The following is a 22,920-nucleotide window of genomic DNA, read 5'->3' on the forward strand; positions in this document are numbered from 1 at the left end:
TGTCCCCTTCAAAACAGGAAGCTTTTCCTTCTGTGTGTCGGTTGCTATGACGACAGGGAGCCGGGTCTTTGGGTCGGATATCTGGGTTTTCAGGAGGTGGGTTTAGTCAGTGGTAGAGGGGGATGTAGGATGTGGGATAAATTACATTTTCCCTCTCCTTCATCTCTTACTAAACCTAAAGGAACACTGTGTCACTGTGATGGCAGAGTCCTGGGTAGCTACAGAAAGCCTGGTTATCTCTGATGGATATTTTCCTAAAAAACTTAGGAGCTCTTGACAATTTATTTAAACCAAGAAAACAGCTCATATGTCCACTTAGGAGTCTACTCAAAACAACGTAAACTGATACCTAGCAAAGTTATAAGTACCTTTTAGGCATAAGACTGTGTGAAATCTGCATGGTTTGTAGGAAAGCCATGTAACATTGATAAATGTGCACTGCACTCGGTGTCTTGGATAAGCCCAGGTGGCAATAGATTAAGATGTCCAGAAAGAACATGTAAAACAGTTTTGGTTTTCCTTTAAGGGGGTGGGAAATTAAATTTGAAACCTGCTCTACAGTGTTAGAAAATATTTAAGGTGGAAAAAATACAAAAAACTCCTTGCAGCAGGGGCGTGAAGATTAAATCAAAGTAAAAAAGTCCTGTGCTCTACATTTTGTAGTAAATTTAATCATCGTCAGTTGGTTCACTGTTTCTTTCGTGTATCGACGCTGACGTAGGGATCCTTCCCATAAGAAGATCAACAGAATTTTAGAAGCAGCGTTTGGCCTTCTGTGTTACACTGAGAAATATTTTTCAACTCTCATCTCGTTGATGCAAAGCCATTTTGGCACTTTCGTTAGTGTGCTGTTTGTGATTCTGAAGTTCAGAGGCTTGTTAAAACCACGAACAAAATCAAACAGGGTGTTGTCCTCATTCAGACTCTGAAGGGCTCTGAAATCTGTGAACTCGTTGACTGAACTGCGTTTTCTCCTTCATTTAATCCTGGTCGTGCTGTCCTGTGTGCCTTTCTGTTGCCTAGTGGTAATATAGTGGTGGTTCATTGTTTTGCCCGCACAGTGAACATACTGCAGCAGGACTCAATGTGCGTTCATCACCCGTCTTCAAACCTCTGTCTCTCTAAGACTCAGACTCAGAGGAAAAGTGTTGCACTGTCATGAAGTTCAGCTGAACACCCCAGCTGTTAACAGCATAAGCTTAACTCTGCGTCGTAGTCAGGACTTAGGTGAAGTAAAAGTGCTTTTTCAATTTTTTTGCACTTATACGTCAATGTACTGTGATGTTACAAAAACTTTTTTTTGTCTGGAATATATCTTATATATTCTAATGTATTATGAATAATGATACTTTCTAGGTTTTATTTCAGTTCTGTTGCAGTTCTATATGATCCACCTCGAATGGATACACAAGCTTTGTGTCAATTTGAATGTTTCATATTTGCCTGCGCCCATGCCTAATATTTGATATTTGATATTTGACTGCACCCATGGGTAAGTCTGCAATGGCAGTGCAATTGCTATGGAGTTTGCCCATGAAATCCCAATGTTGCCTGCCTTTACATTCAATTTACCAACAGGAAGTGTGATGAGAGGAGAGAATATGTACTGTCTCGACCGACACAGGACATTTTAGCCTGCCAGTGTCAAAGGAAAATGGCTAATGTATTTCCATTTGACTGGATATTCTCATTTGGTCCTCTTGATATTCTCATTCGGATATTTGCAATTTTCACATTGTACTTTTTAAACATTTTGCAGATGTTTTCATCCAGAATGACATCCATCCATCCATTCATTTTCTAAACCACTTATTCCTGGTCAGGTTGGTGGTTGGGGCTGGAGCCTATCCCAGCATGCAATGGGCAAGAGACAGGAATTCATCACATATTCATACCTATGGGCAATTTAGAGTCCAGAATGATTTACATAGCTTAATTTCTTGTACATACATCTATTTATACAGCTGGTTATTTTACTGAAGAAATTCAGGCTAGGTCCATTCTCAAGGGTACAGTGGCAGTGTCCCTCCTGGGAATCGAACCTGCAACCATGTCCAGTTCCCTAACCCTTACCCTACCCTGCTGGTTGTTGATGTTTGTTATCCACATCAGTCTTTTCCTGGACATAGGTACATGCTCAGAAAGAGATGAGCAGCTAACTTTCTGCGTTTTTTCTTATACCGATAAGAGGCAATTACTAAATACTTAATAATTATCAGATCAGATAATCAGACAGATTTCTTTGCATTCAGCAGGAACTGCCGTGTTGCCATCAGAAATTACTGCTCATTCTGTTTGCTGTTTTCAGTGCTGTAAATGTTTATGACTGCTGCTAGGGATCCTTCCCATAAGAAGATCAACAGAATTTTAGAAGCAGCGTTTGGCCTTCTGTGTTACACTGAGAAATATTTTTCAACTCTCATCTCGTTGATCCAAAGCCATTTTGGCACTTTCGTTAGTGTGCTGTTTGTGATTCTGAAGTTCAGAGGCTTGTTAAAACCACGAACAAAATCAAACAGGGTGTTGTCCTCATTCAGACTCTGAAGGGCTCTGAAATCTGTGAACTCGTTGACTGAACTGCGTTTTCTCCTTCATTTAATCCTGGTCGTGCTGTCCTGTGTGCCTTTCTGTTGCCTAGTGGTAATATAGTGGTGGTTCATTGTTTTGCCCGCACAGTGAACATACTGCAGCAGGACTCAATGTGCGTTCATCACCCGTCTTCAAACCTCTGTCTCTCTAAGACTCAGACTCAGAGGAAAAGTGTTGCACTGTCATGAAGTTCAGCTGAACACCCCAGCTGTTAACAGCATAAGCTTAACTCTGCGTCGTAGTCAGGACTTAGGTGAAGTAAAAGTGCTTTGTCAATTTTTTTGCACTTATACGTCAATGTACTGTGATGTTACAAAAACTTTTTTTTGTCTGGAATATATCTTATATATTCTAATGTATTATGAATAATGATACTTTCTAGGTTTTATTTCAGTTCTGTTGCAGTTCTATATGATCCACCTCGAATGGATACACAAGCTTTGTGTCAATTTGAATGTTTCATATTTGCCTGCGCCCATGCCTAATATTTGATATTTGATATTTGACTGCACCCATGGGTAAGTCTGCAATGGCAGTGCAATTGCTATGGAGTTTGCCCATGAAATCCCAATGTTGCCTGCCTTTACATTCAATTTACCAACAGGAAGTGTGATGAGAGGAGAGAATATGTACTGTCTCGACCGACACAGGACATTTTAGCCTGCCAGTGTCAAAGGAAAATGGCTAATGTATTTCCATTCTACTGGATATTCTCATTTGGTCCTCTTGATATTCTCATTCGGATATTTGCAATTTTCACATTGTACTTTTTAAACATTTTGCAGATGTTTTCATCCAGAATGACATCCATCCATCCATTCATTTTCTATACCACTTATTCCTGGTCAGGTTGGTGGTTGGGGCTGGAGCCTATCCCAGCATGCAATGGGCAAGAGACAGGAATTCATCACATATTCATACCTATGGGCAATTTAGAGTCCAGAATGATTTACATAGCTTAATTTCTTGTACATACATCTATTTATACAGCTGGTTATTTTACTGAAGAAATTCAGGCTAGGTCCATTCTCAAGGGTACAGTGGCAGTGTCCCTCCTGGGAATCGAACCTGCAACCATGTCCAGTTCCCTAACCCTTACCCTACCCTGCTGGTTGTTGATGTTTGTTATCCACATCAGTCTTTTCCTGGACATAGGTACATGCTCAGAAAGAGATGAGCAGCTAACTTTCTGCGTTTTTTCTTATACCGATAAGAGGCAATTACTAAATACTTAATAATTATCAGATCAGATAATCAGACAGATTTCTTTGCATTCAGCAGGAACTGCCGTGTTGCCATCAGAAATTACTGCTCATTCTGTTTGCTGTTTTCAGTGCTGTAAATGTTTATGACTGCTGCTAGGGATCCTTCCCATAAGAAGATCAACAGAATTTTAGAAGCAGCGTTTGGCCTTCTGTGTTACACTGAGAAATATTTTTCAACTCTCATCTCGTTGATGCAAAGCCATTTTGGCACTTTCGTTAGTGTGCTGTTTGTGATTCTGAAGTTCAGAGGCTTGTTAAAACCACGAACAAAATCAAGCAGGGCGTTTTCCTCATTCAGACTTTGTGATTCTGAAGTTCAGAGGCTTGTTAAAGCCACAAACAGAATCAAGCAGGGCGTTTTCCTCATTCAGACTCTGAAGGGCTCTGAAATCTGTGAACTCGTTGACTGAACTGCGTTTTCTCCTTCATTTAATCCTGGTCGTGCTGTCCTGTGTGCCTTTCTGTTGCCTAGTGGTAATATAGTGGTGGTTCATTGTTTTGCCCGCACAGTGAACATACTGCAGCAGGACTCAATGTGCGTTCATCACCCGTCTTCAAACCTCTGTCTCTCTAAGACTCAGACTCAGAGGAAAAGTGTTGCACTGTCATGAAGTTCAGCTGAACACCCCAGCTGTTAACAGCATAAGCTTAACTCTGCGTCGTAGTCAGGACTTAGGTGAAGTAAAAGTGCTTTGTCAATTTTTTTGCACTTATACGTCAATGTACTGTGATGTTACAAAAACTTTTTTTTGTCTGGAATATATCTTATATATTCTAATGTATTATGAATAATGATACTTTCTAGGTTTTATTTCAGTTCTGTTGCAGTTCTATATGATCCACCTCGAATGGATACACAAGCTTTGTGTCAATTTGAATGTTTCATATTTGCCTGCGCCCATGCCTAATATTTGATATTTGATATTTGACTGCACCCATGGGTAAGTCTGCAATGGCAGTGCAATTGCTATGGAGTTTGCCCATGAAATCCCAATGTTGCCTGCCTTTACATTCAATTTACCAACAGGAAGTGTGATGAGAGGAGAGAATATGTACTGTCTCGACCGACACAGGACATTTTAGCCTGCCAGTGTCAAAGGAAAATGGCTAATGTATTTCCATTCTACTGGATATTCTCATTTGGTCCTCTTGATATTCTCATTCGGATATTTGCAATTTTCACATTGTACTTTTTAAACATTTTACAGATGTTTTCATCCAGAATGACATCCATCCATCCATTCATTTTCTAAACCACTTATTCCTGGTCAGGTTAGTGGTTGGGGCTGGAGCCTATCCCAGCATGCAATGGGCAAGAGACAGGAATTCATCACATATTCATACCTATGGGCAATTTAGAGTCCAGAATGATTTACATAGCTTAATTTCTTGTACATACATCTATTTATACAGCTGGTTATTTTACTGAAGAAATTCAGGCTAGGTCCATTCTCAAGGGTACAGTGGCAGTGTCCCTCCTGGGAATCGAACCTGCAACCATGTCCAGTTCCCTAACCCTTACCCTACCCTGCTGGTTGTTTATGTTTGTTATCCACATCAGTCTTTTCCTGGACATAGGTACATGCTCAGAAAGAGATGAGCAGCTAACTTTCTGCGTTTTTTCTTATACTGATAAGAGGCAATTACTAAATACTTAATAATTATCAGATCAGATAATCGGACAGATTTCTTTGCATTCAGCAGGAACTGCCGTGTTGCCATCAGAAATTACTGCTCATTCTGTTTGCTGTTTTCAGTGCTGTAAATGTTTATGACTGCTGCTTCATCTCATCCGTGATGTACACACGGTGTTCCAGATAGAGAACGCCACAGGAGATCGCAGAGGATAGTCTCATCGATGGAAAAAAACACACACACGCACACACACCTCTTTCTCTCTGTGCTGTCAGTGTTATTGTAAACCTCGGATAAGCAGAGATGATGTCTGATTGAACTGACGTCCTGTACCATCTCTACTCTATAGCACATCATAGCCCCTATGGTTCACAGCATATTTGCCACTCCCCTTTTCTCCCCTTACGACACCTCAGGCCCTTCCTCTGTCCCTACAGATCACCCGAGCACACTCTCCACGTCCCCTAAAAATCACTCTCTAACTCATCCCCATGTCCCCTAAAGATCACACTTAACTTATCCCCATGTCCCCTAAAGATCACTCAAATTTATGTGCAGTAAAGATCACTCTAACTCATCTCTTTGCCCTAAAGATAACTCTAACTCATCCCCATGTCCCCTAAAGGTCACTCTTAACTCTTTTCCCCCAAAAGGTCACTAATGTGCTTTCTTAGTCCCCTACGGCTTCCTCTAGCCCCTTTTGTCTTGCCATCTAAAGCCTTCCCTCGCCCCCTCACTCTCCGTTCTTCATCATGACTCCTGTCTCGTTGGCAATATCGCTCGGTCCCTGCACAGTGGGAAGAGGGGGAAACAGATGCTGAAGACTGGCGGTTTCGCTTCCGTTTCTGTTCTTCAGCTGAAACCTGAAGGTGTGAGTCTGGTGCGAGTAACGATGAGCAATCTTGGGAACGGTGCACCGGACTGTCTGCAACTTTCTGCCATTTTTAAATTGAAGATCCGTAGCTGCGATAGGCTTTGTGGTAAGGATGTCAGTCTGATGCGGGATTTATGTGGGTATTACAGTGTTTACAGTTTGCTCAAATCCACCTCTACCTTACCACGACTGTTAGGTTGTTTAGCTTTTCATTAATTTGCTTGAAGATACAGATGGGGTGCACCTGTGTGCTCATGAAAGCCGGTTTGTGCAGGATTAGTCTGATATGAAACTTGAGATGGCCCAGTGGAAAGGCTTGTGATTTTTTTATGGAATGAGGAACCGGCATATTTCTGTTGGCATATGCCTGCTGTAAATAAACAGTGGCGTGTAAATGCATTATGTTTTTGTTCCTGTAACATTACAAAGTGTACAGGAGAACTGAGAAACACAACAATGACCGGTTTTAAACTGATAGTCCTAACAGTCCTAACATTGAATTTACATAATACTAAAACCTTGGATTCAGCAAGGAGCAGGTTTCAACTGATTTCAAAATACTTCATTATTGTGGAACTGAGGAAGTGTGTCTCTTGTGATGTAATTACTGCAAGTTAGAATTCTGAAATACTTTTCATTCATTGGCTGAAAAAGAAGAATTAAGGTGTGACTGCAGCATAATCATGTCATTTCAACCGCCACGTTCCACGTTTTAGCAGTACCTTCAACATAGACAAATGCACATATTGTGCATCCATCTTTCTTGCTAATCTGCTGACTTGATGTCACTAGCTGTCAGGATTTGTCATATCAGTGTGTGCTGATGGTGCTAAGAAATTGGATAGCGCCACGGTTTGTCTTGTGCATTAATTCCACTGCCAAAAATAATTGGGTCACTGGAGAGTGAAGTGTGCATCTTTGAATTAAGAAAACCAAGAAGAGTCCTCCCACCAAGTCAGCAACTCTGAAATAACTAAAAATTAACTTAATAATGCACCACAACATGATCAATGTTTTATGTTGTGGTGTATTTTTAAAATAAATTCTATTGCTTGTGTAGTTGGTCCTATACTTGCATGACTGGTTTTGGATATGTGTGTGCGTGTGTGTGTGTGTGTGTGTGTGTACTTGTGCAATGTAAAGCAATGTGCTTCATAACATATATCTGCTTTGTATGTTTGCACCAAAAATACATCCAAGTCATACATTTATCCTTAAAACATCACTGAAAAGTAATTGAAAATATAAATGCGATTATAGTGGGTCGGTTTGGGATAGGATAGAATGGGTCAGTGTGTGGCACTGTAGTAGAATGGCTCAGTGTGGGGCAATTTATTAGAATGAGTCAGTCTAGGGGTGCTGGGCAGATCTGTTTCCTCCTTTTCCACACTATATCCCACTTTCTTTCTTGAACCACTGCCCCTCACCCCCTTGCCCCCCCCCCCCCCATTTTCGTGACCACTGTGGCCGTGCTGAGATTATCCTGTGATTCTGTGGTTGACTGGGCGACCTGATGATGTAATCGTGTCAGGATGCCGGTGATGACAGTGGGACGTAACAGGAAATGAAGGAGCCTCTCTAAGATTAAAGTCCGCATTCCTCTAATCCCCAATCAATGCAGATGGGCCTCTGTCACAATAGAACATTGTATTATTCAACCACGTTGTGTAGCAATATTAACGATCGGAGAGCAATGAATGCCCTGAACGGCAGTCTGTGCGCATAAATGTGAAATATTATGGGTGTGTGAGTGTGGCCTATGTCAGGATGTGAGAGACAGTGATCATGTTGTCTTGGTGAATGCTACAGTAACTCATATCCCACAGACTGAGCTATTTTAAACCACAGCCCCCTCCTCCCCCTTACCCCCCAATGCCCCTGTCCCCCAGACAGACACACATACACACACACACACACACACACACACACAGTGCACTGTGGAGCTCACAGCGAGGGTGGATGCTTTCAGAATATTAAACGCGCACATGCTGTGACTCTTGTGTCACGAACGCGTTCAGCTTTCGAGAATTGGCAAATATTAAAACCTGCGCTGAGCAGCTAATTAGGAGAGGTTGATGAAAACACCAATTTATTCCTTTGAGTGATTTGATGATTGAATGTTCAGTCATCGGCGAAGACTGTGGAGATTAATTCAGACTGTAGCCTGGCCATATGCAGCTCCAAAAACCCAAAAACCCAACAGGTCTTCAGACAGGACCCTTGACAGTGGCTCTTAAGTGATCGTGGTGTTGCCTACTCCCAGCTTGTGTGCCACTTGCTATAATCATGTTAAGAGTGCCTTTGGCTGAAAGCAACTGCTAAATGTCTGCTAAAAGACGACATTATGTATTGTAATCCGGAGAGCTGTCTCTCAATATGACCCCTGTGTGCTGGGACTCAACTGCAGAAAGAGAGGAAGTGGGAAAGAAAGAAAGATGACAGACAACAGATAAGGCGAAATAGAGAGAGAAAGAGAGACTGCGGGGGGGGGGGAACAGACACACCCCTGATTTCACAATGAACTCTTTCACGGAAAGCAGAAGTTTCCAGATGTAGTTTTATAATAATTTACCCCCTGGATTGGTGGGTTTCCATCACTGTCTACGCACACTGCATCGGTGGCATATCCAAGCACAAGCACATCCAGGCTGTGTCTGAAACAGTTCTTCTTCATTTTATTCTCTTCTCACAAATTAATGCAACTACTGCTGGGGGATTCACTGGCTATCTTGTGTTTCTAAGCAATAATTTTCCAATCTATATTTGAATGTTTTAAGCTAAGTTCTTTGGTGTGTACACTCAACATCTTTAGCCTAATGTGACCATTGATGTTGCCAAGGTTTGGTTTAACGCCTGCTGAGAAGTTGGTTGTGGATCCTGGTGAAATTAAGATTCAAGGCCAGGTTTGAAATGTGTTTAAGCAGAGCCAAAATGATCTAAAGTCTGAATCAAAGTCTGATCCAGATTCTGCTCCAGGGCTGTGGCCAAGTCAGAATACAGAACCCTGTTGTGCTATAGTTATTTCGTTGATGTGTTGCAAATCGTGTTGTTATGTGCTGAGGTAGTGTTTTATTTACAAGTGTACTTTAACAGCTGTTTTTCCTGAAGTCAATGCTGCTTTTGTTTTTCTTTATGCTGTTACAGTCATTTTCACCTCTCTGACTGCCTGATGTGATGTTAAGCTTGTGTGTGTATGTGCCTGCGCACACGTGTGTGAGTGCATGTGTGGGTGTGAGCTTGTCTGTGTGAGTGTGTGCATGTGTGGGTGCACGTGTGTGCTTGTGTGTTGTGTGTATATGTGTCCGCGCGTGTGCTTGTGTTCATATATGTGTGCGTGTGTGCATGTGTGGGTGCACGTGCGTGCATGTGTGTGAGTGTGCGTGTGTGCATGTGTGTGTGAGTGTGCGTGTGTGCATGCGCTCATATGTGTGTGTGCATGTGTGTGAGTGTGCGTGTGTGCATGTGTGGGTGCATGCGTGCATGCGTGCGTGTGTGTGTGTGTTCATGGAAAGAGGGGACGCTGGTATTTACTTGTAAGTCAAAGTTAAGGACATATGTTCATTACAGTACAGGCCAAAGAGGGAGATGTTCCTGGTGATGAGGAGAAGTCTCTGCAGTGTTTGCTGTTGCTAAGTTAATAAGGCGGAACGCGCCCTGCTGTTTTGATGTCAATATTGTGACCCAACTGTAGGTTCTGTGGGGGTAGAATGAGGGTAATTCCGCAGGGGGGGGGGGTGTTGATGGCGTTTTCACAAACAGGTGGACATAGCACAGTACTGTCTACTGTCACCCCATCATACCACATGGAAGAGACTGCCCTGCACGGGAATAAATAGAACAGCACTCGGGCCTGAAGTACCCAGCACTCGGTCCAGTCATACCCAAAATAAATCATTCCACTCTCCTAATTTACGGTGTCTATACAGACACAAACTCCTTCCTTCTCCATGTGTGTGGCCTACAAGGTCCATTCTCAAAGAACAGAATGAAGTCTTATAACTGAGCAACCCGTACAAGCAGGCAGTATTCACCACTCCCCCCCCCCCCCCCCCCCCCCCCCCCCCCCCCCCCCCCCCCCCCCCCCCCCCCCCCCCCCCCCCCCCCCAAATCCCAAAACCGCAACAATACAGCACAGAAAGCAAGTCAGGACGTCCCCAGTGGAACAGAAGGCCGTAGGAGGGTGATTAAGGAACCGTGTCACCTGGTGTTGTGGAGATGAGTCAGGATTTTCCGTCCCTCACCTGTGGCTGAGCCTCCCCCAGACGACAGCGATGAGTCGTCCACTTCATCTGACCTCGCCGGCGAGGAGGAAGTCCACAGACAGCCCCAGGACGTCCTGTCAACAGTCACATTTCCACAGGATGTGTAAATCATATAGGAAGATGCTGGGGTGTAGACATCATAAAGCAGGGCTGCCCAACCCTGTTCCTGGGGATCTACTGTCCTGTGGGCTTTCACTCCAACCCTAGCAAAGCGCACCTCATTCAACAGCTAGAAATCCTTTTGAGCTTCCAGTTAGTAGAATCGTGTGTGCCAAATTAGGGTTGAAATAAAAACCTACAGGACGGCAGATCTCCTGGATCAGGGTTGGGCAGCCCTATCATAAAGGAAGATTTAGGGGTGTAGACATTGTAAAGACAGACAGTAGAAATGAATCCCCATTAAACACTACTGGTGATTGCTGTGTGTAACATAACATGGAGGGAGCCAGGGGGAGACCACCCAGTACTCTGCCAGGACTGAAAGGCAAAACTAGCTGGATGGTCACCGTCCACATAATGCACATTACTGTTGCCCCTAACATACAATAAACATGTTACACAGATAGGCGTGCACTCCGTATACACAACACACACTGATCCCTCCACACAATGCACATGCTGAACACACAACACGTAAGACTGAACACACACAGTACTGCACCTTTTCACACTCAGTACATAGAGACAGAGTCAGAGAGGATGCAGAGAGACTAAGACCATCTGAAACAGGGAGACTTCTCTGAAAATGGCATGTTTCTGTGAGATCTGTTTGTGCATAGATTCTTGTATGTACGTGCGAGTGTGGAGCATCTGGAACCAGGCCAAGAGGGAGGCCTGGGTTACGGGTGAAAGAGTGGCCTTGTTTAGGCTGCCGTGGCTGGCTGCTGTTCTGCTCAGTGGCCCTGCTCTCTGGGTCACTGAAGCCAACCCTTTGACCTGCTGATTGCCTTAAGCCATGAATGGGGCAAGAAGGTGTGTCCCCCCCAACTTCCTGTCTCAGATGTCGCTCACCTCTCTCCCTCCCTCTTTCCCTCTCTCTCTTGCTCTCTGAAGGTGAAGCAAAAAACATTCCTCCATTTCCTGGACCCAGCAAAATGAGGGACTGCTTCTGCACGGTCAACCTCGACCAGGAAGAGGTGTTCCGGACTAAGATGATCGAGAAGTCCTTGAGGTAAGCATCCTTAGTCTGGCCAGAGTGTTGTTATTTCTTCATGACAAAATGTGCCCTTCCCCACAGCCCCCCCACTGCTGTCATGCAGTGTTATCCTGCTGATTTTGTGTGATCACTTGGCTTTGTGTGATTGCTGCTACACTGGTGGTGATATCAGGCCTACCAGGGTTGGAATCCATCCTTGGCCCACCCTGCCAAAACTACAGATCTGCTGAAACATTGTGTGGGCCACGCAATCCTGTTATAGAAACAATGTGACAGTATGACTGGGCTGTCATGAGTGAAATGTCTCATGCACACTTTTGGTTCAGTTAGTTTACTAGAACAGTAGTCACTCTGGTAGATGCCCTCGTCTGTCTGTGTAGCTCAAGTAATCAAGAGTGACCGGATAAATTTACAGTCCTGATTGCCATTGCAGTCATGGTCAGTGTTAGAGGGTAGTTCCTTTATTGTCAAAGTCTTGTTAGTCTGTAGACAAGGGACAAATTGGAGTGGGGGTGGGGGGAGGGGCGTCAGGGCCATTTTAATGTCACTGCCATTGATTTTTTGTTTCGTCCTGCATGCTCGCCCCAACCCCCAGTGTGTCTGGGGAAGAGATTCAGCTTCCGCACTCTCTGTGGTGGATGATGGTGTGGTCTCGGAGCGAGGGGGGGGGGGGGTATAGGGGATAGAGGGTTTTTTTGTGTGTGAGCCTGGCACTCAGACACAGGGCTGTAGCTCTGCAGCGTTACTCAAAGAATTCACAGTCCGTTCTGCAGGAGCTGAATTCCCTCCATTGTTCAATCTCGCATAGGAGGGGCCTGGCAATTAATCTCTGACCCAAGTCTGTTACTCCATTCTCCTCGTCTCTCACAGTGTACACCAGCATACCACCGCAGCCTCATCTTTTCCAGTTGACCAGCCCCCCCCCCCCCCCCCCCCTCATATAAGCATCCCCCTCCTCTGTTTCAACCGGTATCTCCACCACGTCTCCTAGACCACTTCATCTGCCCTGGTTTTCTCACTACATACTAATTATTTCCTCGAGGAAAGGGAGAGAGCTGAAAGAGGGTCAGACTGTCTCCGCAACGCAAAAGCACAATATAGCAACAAAAAAGGCTATTGGTGTGCATCTGGTATGCAGGAGAAAACCACCTCTTTTATCTTTAGACCATTACCTAAATTAATGGCTTTTTAAAAAACTATGAAGCTTTGGCAATTTACCCCTTTGTGATAGTCTGAACGACAATCAAAATGCCAAAGGTGAAACCATATTAACCACATTAAACAAGGAGATTCTAAAGGGTAGTAACCTTGCATTTTCTATGCAATGTGAATACCAGCAGAATGTTAAGGAGTCTATGTGGTGCCGTTTATGGAGACAGAGAGGACGCTGCAGTGGTCCATTGGGAAAACATACATACACTTGCACGTGTGTCTTATGTGCAAATTTGGCTTGTGGCTGAATCGAGGCTGTTGTGTTTGTGTAATTAAAAGTCCCTATCTCTCCCCCACCCCCCCCACCCCACAACAGCCCCTTCTACGGAGAAGACTTTTACTGTGAAATCCCCCGGAGTTTCCGTCATCTCTCCTTCTACCTCTTCGACAGGGACGTCTTCAGGAGGGACTCCAGCATTGGTAAGAATGGCCAAGCGATTGGTTTTCAGATGGGTGACAGGTCTCTTGATGGATAAAGCGTCTCTTGATGGATGACAGATCTCTTGGTGGACGAAGGGCCTCTCTGATTGGCTGTCATTCAAATGAGCGGGATTCTCTGCTGCATTTGACAGGCTCAGATGACAGACTTCGGAGCTCTTTGATGCAGGAGTTATTCTGAAAATACACTCATCTTTTTGCCGCTGATGAGAATGTTGCTCTTCATGAAACCCGGATATTTTCTCTCTGATTTTAGCTGTTATATCTCCGGCTTCTGTTTGTCAGCGTTCAGTGTTACAGTGCTCACTGTTTTATTGCATTGGCGCTCAGTAAGCGAATTATAAATGTTGAGTAGTCTGTGTCAGTAATAAGTGTTAAGATTGTTTTTGATCTATAGATGACAGTGCTAATTGTGATAATTTATTTCACATAGTTACCTTCCATGAGAGCTGCTGGTATTGCGTGTTCGTAGACTGCTTTATTTACGGTCGGTGTTTTCCATGTACTTGTGGCCGGCACTGTCGGCTTGTGGACAGTATGACTGATGTGTGACATGTTTCATGTATATACTTTTTTATGTGTGGGCTGTGTGTTTGATGTGTAGACCGTGTGATGAACAGGCCGCGTGTTTGAGGTGTGGGCGGCCTGTGCTCTGGGCTGTGGTCAGAATATACGGTTAGAAGGTATGATAAACTTCAGCCAGGTGACCACAAAGCTGATGCTTGGTGCATTGCATGACAATGAAAACATCCTGTTGTGCTGCTGTTGTTGGTTAAGCAGAAGTGTTAATCACAGAACATGTGATGAAGTTTAGTGGAAATTTCCTGAAGATGTTTGGAAAAGTGTATAGGGGTTCTATGGCTATTTGAACCCAAAAACCTTTCTTTATTAGTAACTTCAATATAAAGCTTTATTTATGGCTTTTTCTGAATAATCTACAATGATGGGTCAGGTCAAATTTTCAATGATTCTCTCCACTTGCTCTGGATAAGAGCGTCTGCTAAGTGACAGTAATGTACTGTAATGTAATGATTTTGTTTAGAAACATGTATCTATTATCTATAATTATCTATTATGTATAATATTGATATTTCTTGTCCCACAGGTGCATTTTTTATTTTGATATCATGTGTGTCCATCCTTCTGTTGGCAAAAGTGGGCAGGAATTGTAAAAAAAAAAAAAAATTAATAAAATAGCTAGCTCAATGCGATGAGTGTTGTTTTTTAAGACAACCCCCGAAAAGGATGAAGCGTTTTATCTGGTTAATGTGTAATGCTGCAAACGCAACACGGCCGGCCGCGGAGAGGGTGGCATCAGACAGAGCCGTCCCTCTGTCCGTCCATCTGTCCGTGTGTTCGGCGAGGCAGTCAGGAAGCCGGGTGGCCAGTGATACAGCAGGGCGCCCAGAGCATGGAGACCACAGCCATGACTCAGCCGAGCCATCTGTCACTCACGCCAGCAACCTCTCAGCCAGGCTGACGTGTGATTGTTAAAGGTCCCTGTTTGTGTCTGCCTGTCTGTTTATTTTTTAATTACTGTATGCCTGCGTAAAGCACTCTGGATGACTTCAATGTATGAGAAGTGCAATACTAGTAAACTTGCATTGTATGGCTGCTGTGTCTGTCTGTCTGTCTGTGTTAGTGTGTGTGGCTGTGTCTGTCTGTCTGTCTGTCTGTCTGCCTGTGTGTGGCTGTGTCTGTCAGGGTGTGGCTGTGTTTGTTTGTGTGTGTGGCTGTAGGACGTGGCGAGTGCCCTGGTACACTCCCTTACTACATTAGTGATAGCTGTAGCATGAGTTTCACACACAGCTGTGGTATGAGGTTTACACACAAACACACACACACACACATGCACCAACAAACAGAGACAGAAGAGAGACAAAGTGAGAAAAGAGAGACTGTCAATCAAAGAGAAGTTCTTGTTTTCATGTGCCATTACTGTTCATTTGTTTCTAGTCTTTAGTATTGTTCGGTGTTAAATGTATATTTTCTTTAATACTGTATTCTTCGGCAATACAAAATGTAGTGTTTTGTCATGTCAGTAAAGCAAATTGAATTGAACTGACAGATAAAGATGTGGGTGCAGACCCTCTCTCTTTCTTCCAGTGAAGAAGGATGTGCTGGTGTGGATTCTGTCCTTCAGTTCAGTTGGGCCCTCAGCACACTGCACTTTCATAGCAACAACACACTGCACTCTCCCAGCAACACACTGCACTCTCCTAGCAACACACTATAATCTCCCAGCAACACACTGCACTCTCCTAGCAACATATGCCACTCTCATAGAAACACACTGCACTCACATGGAAGCACGCTACACTCTCATAAGAACACACTGCGGTCTCTAAGCAACACACAGCGCTGTCACCAAAACACTCTCAAACAAACTCTTTCGTTGCCATCTCGTGAAGGTGCCGAAGCACAGAGAATGAAAGAGCACGTTGTGTTGATGGCATGAGGCTGTGTAACTTGCGCTGTGGTGCAGAAGTCACAGTGGTGTCTGCTATGCCCGGGGGGTAGGTCTCACGAGCAGGTGTGTTCCCTCCCCAGGTAAGGTGGCGGTGAAGAAGGAGGATCTGCAGAAGTACCACGGCAAAGACACCTGGTTCCAGCTGCAGCACGTCAGCGCTGACTCAGAGGTGCAGGTAGGTCCAGGTGCTGCCCTCTCCACTACGTCCAGGATGACGGACGCACACACACACACACACACACACACACACCTCTCTTTCCCCCAGCTAAACACTTGTTTTACTTCATCTTCCTGTTTATCTCTCCATCTTGGTTTCTCCCTTTTCCTCTTGCTCTCCCTCCCAGCCGCTCCACCTGTTTTGTCTTTCCCTCCGTCTCACCCCCTTCCTGTTCCCTCTCTCTCTCTCTCTCTCTCTCTCTCTCTCTCTCCTACTCCCTGACTGCGCGCCCCGTCCGTCTCCCCGGTTGAAAGTGCGGCTGGTGTGTTTGAGGTGTCTGGGCGGTGCGCGGCTCTCCGTTGTGGAGCGGAACGCACAACAAGCGCTACCCCAAACAAACAGAGCGTGTGTCCAACACAAACAGCGCGGCGAGCACGGCCCACAGGAGCCGCCACGGGTCACACACGCACCAGGCAGGAGGCACAGTTTCATCTTTATATACAGCTGCTGGGGATGGGGGGGGGGGGCGGGGGGGGAGGTGCAAACGTGCTGGTGCCAGGCCCTGCTCCTGGGGAGGGCTGCGGGGTCACCTGCCCCCCATCCTCCTGCACCCCCAACCCCAACCCCTGCTGCATCACCTCAATGTCACAGTTAGAAAACTCCTGCCGCAAATCTTTGCACTTCACTCCACCCCATAACAAGAAAAAAAAAACTGCTAAGTAAACATCACAGCCTTTACCTTGACCACCGCCTTCAAAAGGCTTCGTAGTTTCACCTCAGCCTTAAAACCACAAGAAATACACTCTCCATTGATATTTCAGACCTTACCCACCTCCGCTGAAGCCTTAAGCCGACCTCCGACCTTGAAACCCCAAAGTGTGCGTCTCCTCTGACACCCCTAAGCATCACACTCTCATCAAACCTTCCAAATCGAATACCTTATCCTGACTCCCAAACCGTGTAATCTCCCTTGATCTCTCAATTTCACCCCTACCCACCTTCTTCAGACATACCAGTTAGCCCTGAAAGAACAAACCAACTACTCCAGGTGATCTCCTTTAGTTGATTTACAGTGATATAAACTAGCCAGACACCAACATTTTCTAAAAATACATGACATTTTAGGCGTGTGGCAGACTCTCTTAACCAGAGCAATGTCTACAGCTTGTTTTCCATTAACGGACAATCCATTTATAATTTACCGAAGAAATTCAGATTAAGTGCCTTGCTCAAGGGTAACACGGAAGCGTCCCAAAGAGGAATAGACCTTACGGTCATGGAGTTGCAAACCTAGTTCCCTAACCTTTATGGTACACTGCCGCTGTGGGGAAATAAATGGAGAAAAGGACATGTTTGTGAGTTAGATTAAAGAAGCCACTCTGTCTTTCTCTACAAAGGACACATTGTGCGTTGAGTCTCTTTCCTGTCGTGCGAGCGAGCGAATGAGAGAGCGGCGCACACTATTGGCCCAATCGCATTTGCATATTGATGATGTTGGTGGGAGCTCTACAGTGCGGCTGTGTTCCGGAATTCTCTGCAGCTGCACTATTCTCTCCCAGGCAGAGCACAAGCAAAGGCCTTCTGACTGTTACCTCCCACAAATGGGAAGAAAACAGATCTCTCTTTCTCTGCTTCACACTCTCAGAAGCCCACAAGGATGCAAATGCACTCACACACAGTACTCACAGGCTTTCTCATGCATGCTGCGCACACACACAGACCTAGTCCGCTAGAAAGCTTTCACTTTTAAATTTTCACAGTGCCATTTCACCGACTTTTCCCTACAGAAATGTTCACTGGGAAATATGTTGATACACCTTTGGGTTTTCAATTTTGATGAGAAATATAAAACTTAAAACACATTGGAAAACGGGTAAATACACCAGGTTCTGTGGAACTTCCAAGGCATATAATCTAAGCTTCCAGTAATCCATTTTATTCTTATGTGCATTAATTGCACACAAATGTAAAAGTAGGTAATTTAGAAGAAGGATGTTTTCTCTTTCACATGTAAGGTCAAATGCAGTGCCTGTATGCTGCAAATGTGCCACTGTCAGATAAACTCTAAAGCAGTGTCGCTGTCAACCTACTCTGTGCAGAGTTAAAGAGTGAAAAGACACCCACAGTGACACAGGAGAGAGTGTGTGGGAGGACTGTGTGCATTTCAGCTTCAGTGCATAGCTCCCTGCGCAGGTGTGTGTGGCTGAAGGGTAGTGGTGAGTGCAGGTGCGCTGGCAGCTTCAAGCGAGAGGTATAGAAATACACACCCGCTGAGACCCACACACATACTGAGATAACTACAGTGTGTGATCATACATACTAACACACACGCATACTGAAATAAATACAGTATGCGATTATGCATACTAACACACTCGCATACTGAGATAAATACAGTATGCGATCATGTATACTAACACACTCGCATACTGAGATAAATACAGTATGCGATCATGCATACTAACACACTCGCATACTGAGATAAATACAATGTATGCATACAGTGAGAGAAATACCATGAGTGAGACATACATACTGACACACACACACTTGAGAGAAATACAATGAGTGAGACATACGTACTGACACACACATACTGGCAGACTTTCACAGAGACACATTTAATGAGATACTCACAATGCCTGACATATGCGCATATACTCAGACGCTTGCTAAAACAACACACATACAGAGCGTGCTCTGACTAAGACACACTTTCTTACCTGTACTCACACTGGGACACGCTCTGCAGGACGAGTAGCCTTGTTGCCCTGGTGTTTCAGTGGATGCACAAGCTGCACTGGATTGTTGGGGGGGGGCAGAGTCCCCAGCAGTAACCATGGTAACCCCTCTCTCTCCTCCACAGGGGAAGGTGCACCTGGAAATGCGTCTGAGTGAGGTCATCACAGACAGCGGTGCCATCTGCCACAAGCTGGCCACACGGTGAGTAGCATGCTTCTCATCTGATGGCCAATCACATATCACTCTCTCCATAAAATGGCCAATCACACGGCTCGGTCTCCATCTGGTGGTTTTAATCAAACTGTTTTTTTTTTTTTCACCTTACCAATCACATAGTTTCTCTCATGTCAACTAGTGAAAGTTATATGTGATTTCAGGGCCACTGTAAGTTTCATTGATTATTTCATAGAGACTGAAAGAACATATAGATTATTTTAGGCAAATTTACACAAGATTTCAGAGACTAAGGGTTTTTAGATGATTTCTGAAATATTGGGAGTATATTATTTGTAATCCCTGAGGTACTGTGTACGGGAAGCGTGTTATGTATTATCAGAGAGAGAGATTGGGCGTGCAGGGTTTGATGCTCTCAGAGAAAGAAGAGATTTGGAGGATAATCTGTTTTTTCCTGTTGTCAGATTCCAGCCTATCTGCTCTGTTCACCGTTTCCCTCATGTTGCTGAGCTGCCGTTAGATTCACACAGACAAGCTCACCACAGAATGGTTTCCAATAAACCAATACTGTAACCTTCTGTGTTACAGTAGCAAGTACAGTCTCTCTCAATCTCTGCATCATCTTTTGGGCGCGTTTGTTGTCTGTGCAGCAAGGCATAATGGTCAGGGGACTGGGCTTATAATGCTGGGCCTGTGGGTCCTGCCCCCATGTGGGGTGCTGTCATCGTTTCCTCGAGCAGTGTGCGTAATCTCAATCGCTTCAGTAAACATCCAGTTGTGTAAATGGGCTGTGTGTGAAAGAAAGTAATCTGTGTAAGTGGCTCGGAGGTAAGAATGTCTCCGCTAAAGGCCTGCAATGTAATGCTGCTTTCTCTCCCTTCCTAATGCTGCTCTACCTGCTGTGCTCACACTGTATGTGCAACTTCTTACAATTGAGCAGTGTCTGCGGTGCGGTTTTTTCAGTAGTGTTGTGGTCCACTGCAAAAAAAAAAATCTGTCTTAACAAGTGTTTTTGTCTTAGTGAGACTTAAAATCTTTAAAAATCTTTTTTGGTCTTAAGTAGACAATATTTTGAGTTACTGTTTGCTTGACAAGTGGAATTTTCTTACCCCGCTGGCAAATCTTGAATGAAATGAGTCAAACTCTCGCCTCATTGGCAATCTTTTTGTCTTATTTCACATTTAAGTCTAAATATAAGACAAAAATATTAATATTAAGACTGGCTTAGTTTTTTTTTTGCGGCGTCTGCCTGTGCTCTGCATGTCTGTGGGGTGTGGGTGAGACATCCTGACGCTCCAGGGGCGGTTGGTTGTCAGGAGGTGAGAGATCTCACAGGAAGGGCGAGGCCAGGAAGAGCAAAGGCCCCGGGTCCTCTGTGCACCTGCTCCCAGAGCTCAGAGCCAGCTCTGACTGCACACGGCAGAAACCAAAAAAATAAGTGTCTTCAGTATTTCAGTCTCATACTTAAGACTTGGAATCTTATTTCTGATATTTTTTTGCTTAATAGGACAAAAATACTGCAAATATGGCGAGACAGTTTAACTCGTTTAAAGATCTGTTAATTGGGTAAAGAAAATTTTTGTCAAAAAAACAGTAACGTAAAACAAGCTAATATTTAAGCTAATCATATTTTAAGTCTCATTACAAGACTAAAACACTTGTTAAGACAGACATTTTTGCAGTGCATGCTGTTGCAGACCCACACGCACAGAAAGCACAAAAAAGGACAGAGCATCTTGCACTCCAGAAGCAATTTGCTTCAGTCCTCAGAAAAAAAATGTTTCTCTTCTTTTCCTGTTAATGGTTTTTTTTTTTGTGCTTTCACAGTGTACAAATATGGGTTGAGGGACATATGGATGCTTGCTTGCCAGCTATGCGTTGATTGATTCCACTTCTAGCCTTTCTAGATGAACTAACCGCATAAAGGCGTCTGCTAAATGTGTAAATGTAAACGGACCATCTGTCTGTATGTTTATAAGCACTCCTAATTCCACGGTTAATGAATTGGACAGCTTGTATCTTCTGTGTAAAAAAAAATATCACTTGTGTTAATCAGGGACAGTGTGCAGCTCTATCGCATTTTAGCACTGAATGTTTCTGTGTGTGCTTGGCACCTCTAAATGAGTAGCACGCCATGCGTGAACGAGGAGAAACGCTCTGGTGTTGTGCAACACACTTCCACGTAAGTGTCCCCTCCTGTGTTGTGGGACGAACACACACAAGGCTAATGCTGTACAGTCCTCCTTCCATTCTCTAGCGTTGCTACTCCTGTCCTGTAATCCTGTGCTGCAACACGCTGTCCCACAATCCTCTGCCCCAGCGTTCTTCACTGGAACATAATCACCAGCATTCACCTCCGCTGGATTAGTTATATTTATTCACACTGCCCAGGCCATGGATGAGACCTGTGTTACAGGTAGCACTATGCATACTTTTGCTGAACTCCACTTTACCATACTGAAATCTGAAGGCCATTACATTCAAGACATGTCTGTAAAATTTCCCACCCAGAGAGATGTGTTTTCATATGAAATAAAGCAGTCTCAGCAGTTTCATTGCTGTGGTTTTTTTAGCAAACATTTTCATTGAAATAATGGGCTTGGGGTGCCGTGTTGCAGTTGATCCAGGGAGGCGTACACAGAAAACACACAAACGTGCAAGTGTGTTCATTTCCGATCGGGTGATCAGGTAGATTGCCGGGCCAGCGCTAGCCACATTCAAGGCATTGTGGGTAATATGCTCACTGCCACTGCGCAGGGTAAACGGGGGTGGATTGCTGACAGGCTGGAGTAACAATGACTGCTGAAATGGGCGGCAGTGGAATCTAAACCGGGAATCTGAACTTCTGCCACCGGGGCTCTGATCCGTTCTGAATGATTCTCATTGGACCGGAGGAGCACAGGGCAGTGAGGACATGGTCTCTCTGCGTGGAGACCCGGGTTCTCAGCTCCGCTGAGGGAACACCGCACTCAGGTCCCCGGGTTGATTTAGCTGTCTAGCATGAGGTCACCTCTGAGCAGGCCACGCAGGGTTATATAAACAGGCTTACGGGGCAGGAAGTACTCAGAGGATCAGCCCAGCATTACAGATGCTTTAAATCCCCTGTCATTATTATCATTAACCTCTGCACTGTGCTCTACTCTTTCTGTTAACCCCCCCCACACCGCACTGGGCTGTGGGGGTGGAGACGGGGGGGGGGGGGGGGGGGGGGGGGGGGGGGGGGGGGGGGGCTGGGGGGTTACCCGACACTCTTGGATAGAGGGGTGTGTCAGTGAAATGTAGAGGGGGGAGGGAGGGGTCATAGAATACCCCTCCAGAGTGGTATAAGTTGGCCTGATAAAGGGGTGGACAGAAGGTCAGGGTGTGGGGGTGGCGTAGGGTTTTAAGTTTGCGGCCCCTCCACGGTGTGAGGTTGGTGAGGTATGAAGAGTGTCCCCGGATGTTTTGGCTTGTTGAAAAGCGACACCGCCCTCCCCTGTCTGACGCACGCCGCCCCGCGCTGAAGGGGAACGGGACATGAACCAGCCGGCTGGACGGGATTCAGGCATGATCGGGGGGAGCCCTGGCAGCAGTTCAGGGTGATCCGCCAGTCTCTGACACTCAGGAGGGATATTTTCGGATTTCAGGGCTCAGCTCTCCCACCGCATACTGGGACAGTGCAGAACTGCGCATTGACCAAAACAGGTGTATAACCCAATCACAGAGACGGAGACAGTTAGCTAGAGAAACAGATGACGGCAGACTACAGTAGCATAATGTTAGTACAATGGGTATGGAACTGGGCTTGTACCTGTATAAACAGCGTATGGAATGGGCTGCATGGAAAATCAAAAGCCTTATCATCAGTGACTCTGACTAGTGTAGTGACTATGTAGTGAGCTTGCCTGTCCTCTGCGTGATTGGCGGTATTTTGTGAGTTGAGTGACGGTCTGTCACCTTTTCCCCC

General features: G+C 45.0%; 1 protein-coding gene across 4 annotated transcripts in view; it reads left to right on the forward strand.

The window, feature by feature from the left end:
- Positions 1-22,920, forward strand: part of rasa3 (RAS p21 protein activator 3) — a 52,259-nt gene that overhangs the window by 14,564 nt on the left and 14,775 nt on the right. For all 4 annotated transcript variants that reach the window (XM_035394044.1, XM_035394042.1, XM_035394043.1 and 1 more), the window contains exons 2-5: positions 11,679-11,796; positions 13,310-13,413; positions 15,982-16,076; positions 18,925-19,001. In XM_035394044.1, coding sequence (XP_035249935.1) covers positions 11,679-11,796; positions 13,310-13,413; positions 15,982-16,076; positions 18,925-19,001 — 394 coding nt within the window. The remainder of the gene's footprint in view (positions 1-11,678; positions 11,797-13,309; positions 13,414-15,981; positions 16,077-18,924; positions 19,002-22,920) is intronic.

The sequence above is a fragment of the Anguilla anguilla genome, chromosome 15 (assembly GCF_013347855.1).
Source record: "Anguilla anguilla isolate fAngAng1 chromosome 15, fAngAng1.pri, whole genome shotgun sequence".
Lineage (NCBI taxonomy): Eukaryota > Metazoa > Chordata > Actinopteri > Anguilliformes > Anguillidae > Anguilla > Anguilla anguilla.